The sequence below is a fragment of the Trichosurus vulpecula genome, chromosome 4 (genome assembly GCF_011100635.1).
Source record: "Trichosurus vulpecula isolate mTriVul1 chromosome 4, mTriVul1.pri, whole genome shotgun sequence".
NCBI lineage: Eukaryota > Metazoa > Chordata > Mammalia > Diprotodontia > Phalangeridae > Trichosurus > Trichosurus vulpecula.
The window spans coordinates 324,672,750-324,681,399 of record NC_050576.1 but is presented as its reverse complement, the minus strand read 5'-3'; the positions used below and the strand labels follow the sequence as shown (position 1 = coordinate 324,681,399).

At 39.8% G+C, this 8,650-nt stretch overlaps 1 protein-coding gene across 1 annotated transcript; it reads right to left on the bottom strand.

Moving 5' to 3' along the window:
- Positions 1-428: 428 nt before the first annotated feature.
- Positions 429-3,160, bottom strand: LOC118847189 (transketolase-like). The gene is given in 4 exon segments (XM_036755750.1): positions 429-1,693; positions 1,696-1,716; positions 1,719-1,775; positions 3,103-3,160. Coding segments are annotated over 4 exon segments (1,401 nt in total).
- Positions 3,161-8,650: the final 5,490 nt, after the last annotated feature.

The window sequence follows — 8,650 nt, the reverse complement described above, 5'->3', positions numbered from 1 at the left end:
TAACATTCTTAACATCCTTAAGCAAAACATATCATCTAATGTGTGTGTGTACTCACACACACACACACACACACACATAAATCTCATAACGCTGAGAATATCATATGGCATACAGCATATATCGTTGCATTCAGTAGCATTCCCCAAAATACTTGTTTACACAATCAGGGGGTCCCAGGCCAGGGTCTTTCCAGCACAGTACATCCTTAAGGGGTAGCAGAAAATACCACACCATTCACCTCTAGATCACAATAAGAACAATCTTCTTTCTCAAAACATTTTTAATAATTATTTGTGTTTTTAATTGATCCTCAATAGAAACAAAAGTTGTATCTATATAATACATCTAAATGTACAGGAATGTTTCTTTCTCTCTTCCTTCCTCCTTCTTTTGGTCTGAAATGGCCAGCAGGTGTCTCAGACAAGGCCTAAGACAAGGCGACCTTAACAGCCTCAACAACGGCATCCCTGTCGATGCCAAACATCTTCAGCAGCTCTGCCGGCTTCCCACTTCTTCGGACATTAGAGACCACCAAGCAAGTGACAGTGATGCTAGGATCACCCACCACAGCAGCAGTCATAGCCTCTCCTATGCCACCCTCATAGTAATGGTCCTCCACAGTCAGGACGCGGCCATGGTTTGCTTGGGCACCGTCAAGGACTAGTTTCTTATCCAGGGGCTTAATTGTAAAGGGATCAAGCACCCAGATGTTGATCTTTTCTTTCTGTAGTGGCTCTGCAGCTGCCAAGGCTTCATGGAGGGTCACTCCAGCTCCAATTACAGTCACCTGGTCATCCTTGCTCTTCAGGATCACCTTAGCCTGGCCAGTCTGGAAGTTTTCATTGTTGTTGTAAATGACTGCATTGTCTGGGCAACTGGTCCTTATGAAACAGATGCCCTTCGTGTTGGCAGCTAACTCAACTCCTTTCTTAGTAGCCATGGCATCACTCGGGTAAAAGAGAGTCCCATTGGGAATGCTCCGGAACATGGCAAAATCTTCAAGGGCCATCTGAGAAGGACTATCTTCACCAACGGACACCCCACAGTGTGAGCCACACAAGTTGATGTTGCTCTCAGAAATGGCTGCCATAAGGATCTGGTCAAAGGCCCTACTGAAGAAGGTGGCAAAGGTGCTGCAGAAAGGTACAATCCTTTCCCGCATGGCACATCCCATGGTGATGCTCACCATGTTCTGTTCTGCAATGAAACACTCAATGAAGTGATTGGGGTGCTCCTTCTTAAAGAATTCTGAAAAGGTGGAATTCTTGGTGTCCTCGTCCAGGGCAGTCACATGGTCACTGGCATTCCCCAGTTTGGCCAGGGTCATGCCATAGGCTTTGTGGGTGGCTAGCTTTTCTCTAAGTTTGTAATTTGGGGGAGCTGGCATCTGGATGCTGGTGATGTTCACTGTGGGGGCATTCTCTTTGGAGAGGGTAGATAGAATCTTCTGCTTGCTTTGGATTCGGCTGTATATTTCCTCGATAACCTGTTCTGCTGTGTTTTGGGGAAGGGGCTTCCCATGCCAAACTTCCTTATCTTCCGCAACTGAGATTCCTCTGCCCTTATATGTCTTTGCAATGACAGCCAGTGGCTTATCCTTGCCCTGGTCAAAGACCTTGCAGACTTCTTCCACACTGTGTCCATTCACGACCATGACATTCCACCCAAAGGATTCACATCGCTTCTGGTACACTCCACGTGGTGCTGCAGTGGTCGCTCTGGCCCAGCCAGTTAACGTCAAAGATGGCAACCAGGTTGTCCAACTTGTAGAATCCTACAAGTGTCCTTCAGCACCTGCAGCTTTTGTTGCTCCGGCCTATGGTAATCCTCCATGGTGAAGGGGCTTTGGTGTGGCTCCCAAGCTGGTGGCGAAGGAAACAGCAACATGAGCAGAGAAGGGAAGCCAAAGAGGAAGGAGGAGGAAGAGGAGTTGCAAGAAAAAATCTTCTTAATGCCAAGTGCCCAAGTAAAGTGCTCTGTCATCTTCACTTGAGTTTGACTTCCAAGTCCCATGGCTCATCCTCTGTGGGCTAATAATTCCTGACTCTCATGTGGATTCATACCCAGGCAGTTCTCCACTCCTGCTCCAGGTCTCAGCTCATGGGGACTGCTCCACTCCAAACTCTTCTGGCTTCTGCCTGCAGCTTTTGTTCCTGGGAAAACAAAGCTTAACAGGGCAACCACACATACTACTACCAGTACCATCATCTTAATTCATCTCCAAAGTCCAGAGGCTCTGTGATAATACATCAGTTCACTTTAACAGCTCTCAAAAGGGATTTAAGCTAAGCCTCCTTCCCATGGGTGGGTTTCTGCACTACAGCTCTATTTGGTTTTACAGCTCAGAAGCTCCTTCAGTAAGCCTCTGCAATCAAAGGTCTTCTCTTAGCTGTAAGAGGTCTCCTCTTTGCTCTCAGAGGTCTCCTCCCAGCTTTCAGAGGTTTTCTCTCAGCTCTTAAAGGTTTCTTCTCAGCTCAACACTCAAAGCTCCTCCTCCTCTTTCTTCTTCTTTCCCTCCTCCTCCTCCTTCTTCCCCTCCCCCTCCTCCTCCTCTTCCTCCTTCTTTTTCTTCTTCTAGCTGGCTCAGCCTCTCAATGCTGGCTCTCTCAATGTCTCCTTTTTCTCAACACTGGCTCTCATTATATACGGTTTTAGTTGGCATCTGATTGGCTGAATCTCAATTCACATGTCTGATTGGCTAGAGCTCATATACAAGTCTCTGATTGGCTAGAACTCAATACACATGTCTGATTGGCTAGAACCAACATACAAGTGTCTGATTGGCTAGAACTCAATCCAGCAAAATGTCCTACTTCACTTGCCCTAACAATAAGTCATTTTAGAAGCTTTGGAATGAATGTTTCCCAGGTAAGGAGAACCTACATAAAGAAGAAAAGATGGGTGGTGATGTGACATTTTCAGGAAGAAAGTGAGGACAATATGGAGGACCACTGGGACTGGGCAGTAGAACTAGGAGAGCATGGTCACAGAATCATAGATCAAGAGCTGGAAAGGACCTTAAAGGCCAATGAGTCCAACCTCCTCACTTTATTGATGAGGGCCAGAGAGTTAAAATGGCTTGACTAGGGTTACACATTAACCAATATCTGGGATGGAATTCAACTCTTCCAAGTCCAGGGCTTTCTCCTCAACATCCATCATGTCTCTGGTGTCACTAAAGCTAAAGAAAGTAGGGTATCCAGAAAGGGGGAATTAGTCAGCTATGTTAAATGCTTCAGAGAAGTCAGTGAAGATGAGGACTGAAATAAAATCCATTGGATTTGTAAACTAGAAAGCTGTTGATGAATGCTGAGAGCAGTGTGAGTAAAATGACGAGGACTGAAATCCATTTATAGGAGATTGAGGAGATAATGGATACTATTGACACAAAGGCATGGGAGTAGACTTTTTCTTTTTTATAAATTCTCTTTTTCAATTATCAAGCATTTATATTCTATCCTTGAAAAAGAAAGGCAAACAAAACTCTAATAACAAGTATGTGTAGTCAAGCAAAACAAATTTCCTTATTGACTTAATCCAAAAAGGTTTGTCTCATTCTAACCTTCCTGTCAGGTGGTGGGTAGTGGATCTTTTGGAATCTTAATTGATCATTAAGATGAGCAGAGCTCTTAAGAGTAGATCTTCTCAAGAAGTTTGGCAATGAAAGGAAAGAGAAAAATCACTTGGATTGTAGCATAAAGGTAAAGTAAGGCTTTTATAAAAAATGAGGTGAACTGAACATTTCTATGTGAAGGTGAGATGAAGTTAGTGTGAGAAATTGAACATGTCTAAGGAAAAGAAGGCTAGTTCTAGCAAGATATTAGAGGGAGGAGTGCATCAAATCAAATATGAAGGCTGAGGGACCATTCATAGCAAACAGTCCTCCTCTGAGACAGAGAGGAAAAAAAGAGGATGACTAATGGCCATACTAAGTTTTGAGAATTAGAGGCAAGGAGTTAAGTTCTTCCATAAACCTCAATCTTTGCAATAAAATAAGAGGATAAGCCATTTGAAAATTAAACTTCAGGAGTTTTGGTCATGCTGCTGGTGAATTAGCTGAAATGTTGCAAGATTGAATGTCCTGAGGAGAAAAGAGCTCTGAGGCTCCCTTTGAGAGGTGGTAAAGTAAGTTATCAATTAAACAGAGGTAAGTAGATAATATATTAAAGATCTGGAGGGTATAGTATTAGTAAGACATTTTCACTTCAAAAGTAGAGCTACTGAGAATTAATGGCAGGATTACAGAATCACAGAATTTCAGAGTTGGAAGGGATCTCAAAGGCCATCCATTGCAACTCATGTTTGGAATAAGAACCTTGTTGGTAGTACTTGCAATAGTTGGTCAACCAACCTTTGCCTGAAGACTCCCAGTGGGTGGTCATTCATTCGGGCAATCAATAAGTAACCAGTGAGTCAGTAAGTGAATTAACCACTGCCCTCCAAAGGCATTGTTTGGATAACTCTAATTCTTAGAAATTATTTCTCACCTGTTAATTTTAAAATTAACCCATGAATGGTACTAGGAATTAATTAATAAGCCCACTTCTTTCCCTTACCTAATAAGTCAGGAGAAATGGAAAAAAGAATTACTTTCTTTGGAGAGTGATCAGAGAATCTTGGTACCTTTGGGGTGTTAGGGACATCAGAGATCATTTAGATCAAATCCTACCTGTATAAGAATTCCCTTTAAACTATTTCCAATGAGTACTTTTTCATTCTTTGCTTAAACACTTTTACTGAGGGACAGTCCTCATAAGTGGAATGGGTTGCCTCCGTTTGTGTGTGTTAACTCAGTTATGGTTGGAAAGGAGGGGCTTGAATTAGAAATATTAGAGATAGAGTAGTCTCAAAAGCAACCCCCACTATGACCTTGTTACAGGTTAACTAAAGTGGGCTGAAGGTAAAGGTCAGTGGATGGGAAAGCAAAGAGAGGGAAGAGCTTTTGATATTAAATTAAAAGATCTATAATCAGTATGGATGATAAAGTTGCCAAAGACTAGCAATATTATTATTGATAAGATATTAGTAAAATATGTGTATAGGAGCATTTGGAGGCAGCTAGGTGGCTCAGTGGATAGAGTATTGGAGGAAGACCCGAGTTTAAATCTGGCTTCTGACACTAACTAGCTGAGTGATCCTGGGCAAGTCACTCAACCTATTTTTGCCTTAATCCACAATAAAAAGAAATGGCAAACCATTCCAGTATAATTGCCAGGGAAACTCCATGGACAATATTGGCATGCTATGATCCATGGGGTCACGAAGAGTTGGACATGACTAAACAACAAGAGGAGATTTTGCTTAGACAAAAATAGAGGTTCCATGGAACACAGAAGAATGAGTTAGTATAGAAAAAAGAGTGTAGAGCAGCATAGAATGGATATTGATAGGAATGAGAATATGGAAAAAAGTGGGATGTTACTTCTAGGGGATCAGGTGTGGATGACAAGTGTGGGATTAGTGTGTTATAAGGTAATAACTAACATTTTAATATATTTTTAAGGTTAATGAAGCAATTTATACATGTCGCTTTATTTGTTCATCACAACGATCCTTGAAAGCCCATGCTCACATTATGCTCATTTTACAAATGAAACAACTGAAGCTGAGAAAGTTAAGTTAGTTGTGTAGGATCATCAGCCAGTAAGTGGCAAAAGTGAGTGAGATTCCAGTTCAAGTATTCTTGACTATAAGATCATGACTCTACACACTATAACACCCAGAGGTAAGCTGGAGAGACATATTAATAGTAAAAGAGAGGGAAAACAATTATAGATCAAAAATTTAGTACAAGAGAAGTTAGGAAAATTCTCCATTTATAATGTTAAGACTACAATTTTGACATAGAAAAGTAATCTCAAAATACTGTGCCCTAAAACATTATGATGAATCAACAAATCTCTTCTCTTTTAGTAACCTAAGGTTGTGTCCACATGCACAAATGTGCTTATTTGTTTTGGCTGACTTTAATGAGAGTAGCTTAAAAATTGTCTTGACTAGAAACAATAACAAAAACAGAAGAATCAACTTGTCAAGACTGTCTTACCAGTGTACAATCAGATGACTGTTCTGAGTTGCTGAGTCACTGGCAGGATCATTTCTTGAGGGAGCCTCAGCGTACCGCTCACTTTACTTTCAGCTTAACTTACTATCCCAACGTTTCTATCTCCCTGCTAGTTGCTTTGCCCTGGTATGAGTACTCTTCTTCCTTACTATCTTTACCCCTTTTCATCTCCCCTTGTATTTTGTCTTATTCTATTAGAATATAAGCTCCTTGATGCTAAGGTCTATTTTTTTTGTTTTTATTTTTTCTTTTATATTTTGCATGGCACATAGAAAGGACTGAATAACCGTTTTGTCCGTTTACCTATCATTTCTCTCTCTCTCTCTCTCTCTCTCTCTCTCTCTTTCTCTCTCTCTATCTCTATATCCATCTTTCAGTCTGCCTATCAATATAGTAGACTACACTTTCCAAGCTTCTTTATCAAAAAAATTCAGTTCACAGAGAGTCAGTTGGACATTATTAAAATATGGGTGGCAGAAAATAATGGTTTGGCCTGGCCTTCATGAATAGTGAGGAGTAGAAGACAAATACTGGAATCCTTTAGCAACAGGAAAAACATGATAAAGACAGAGTAATGAGGCATGTTGGGAAAAATATTTTAGGACAAATAATAGAAGTAGTAAACATAGTGAACTTTTCATTTTTTTATAACCATGAGGGTTTACATAAGCTGACATTAGAAAGATAAAATTTTTGGATAAGTTAATGAAATATGCTATATAATGGCTTTCTGAGGGAAAATTGGGAATGTTTAATACATGACCCACTACTATTCTGTTTCTATGATACTTTGGGCATCTGTTTACCATTGTTTGATTGGTGTGTATGTGTGTGTTTGGAGTTACATTTTATGTAACATTCCACAAAGATATTAAGACTGATTTGGAATGGTAATCACTAGAACACCTCAAAACAAGCACTATTAATTTCAAGGAGGGCAATATGACCCTCAGTAACAAAGTGTCCCTATATTCCACAGAGGAAGAGTATTGGACTGAATAGATAGCATGGTTTTTCTCCTTAGGGACACATGTGGGCAAAAAATCAACTTCTTTATTGTAATAAATTAATAAAAAATAAGTCAAATGACTATTTTTTTTGTCAAACTGAATGGTTGTTAAACCAGATCAAATGGTCATTTTGCCCTTCTGCAGTCAAAGTCAATTCAATAAGTATTTATTAGGCACTTATATATAAGGAAGCCTATATATTTTTTGTGAATGTACATTAAAACAAAACAGTCCCTTTATCTTTTGGGAACTTACAGGCAAGACAGGCAATACAAAATGTTCACAAAATAGAATAGATTATTATGTTTCTCTTTTCTTCTGTCTACTTCTACCACTGAAACTTATAGGCCTATTATCCTATTTCTTTCTCAATCTTAAAACGTATGTGTATAAGAAAGCCTCGTCTTAATCTAACGCAATTTTTTAGTGGGGAGGAGAAATGGTGTGGTGGGTGCAGGGAAGGTTTTCTGAAGGATCATCGCATCACAGATTTAGAACTGGGAGGAAATGAAGAATATTAATAGAGATCAGGAAGCAGCATGATGATATAATCCTGGGACTATAGAAGTATATGAAGATGGAGGACAATTCAAGATTAAGAAATACCTGGAAATTCAGCTTGCTTGGGAAGTAAAGTGAATGAAGAAGAACTCTGTGAAATAAGGAATGAATGATAGGTTGTAATTTTATTGTGGAAGGACTCAACTACTGGTTTAACAGAATTAATATGTTATCAGTGCTCAGGAGCCACTTCAAAGAGTTTTTGTTTTTGTTTTTTAGGTAAAAAAAAGACACAGTCAGACCTGTGCTAATGCAAATTGATTTAAAACTGCAACAGACCTTCATGAGGACTTAATCTAATTCTCTCATTTTGTGGATAATGAAACTGAAGCCCAGAGATGTTAAGTCATAATTTGCCCAGGGTCACACAGAAAAAATAGAAGAATCAGGATTTGAACCTAGTTCCTCTGACTTTACATCAAGCAGTGTACCATGTTGCTTTTCTAACTCTGATGGTAAAAGTAGGAGTGGAGAGAAACAGATGAATGTGAGATATACAGTTGAGGTAGCGTTGAAAGCTTGCATGTGGGGGGAGAAGACATGGGTGAGAGAAGAGTTATGACATCAAGCTTTTAAGCCATGGAACTGAGAAGATTGGGATGCCATTAATGGAACTAAGGAAGTTTGGTTAAGGACTACACTGAGGGAAGATGATGAATTCAGATTTGGACATGTTGAGTTCTAGATGCTGACAGGAAATCAAAATCTAGCAGGAGGTTGGAGATATGGGAAATGAGTTGGGGAATAGATCAGAGGCTTTGGGTCACAGAACAATGTCCTCAAACCTGTAACTGATTGACCATCTCTTCTACCACATATCAAATAATCAATAAACATTTATTAAATGCCTACCATGTGTCAGATACTATGCTAAGTGCTTGGAATTCAAAAGGAGGCAAAAGAATGCCCTTGCTTTCTAGGAGCTCACAATCTAATGGGAAAAACAATAAACAAAAATGATACACACAAACAAGCTGTATTAGGAGGGCAGAGTTTATAATCTCAAAGAGGATC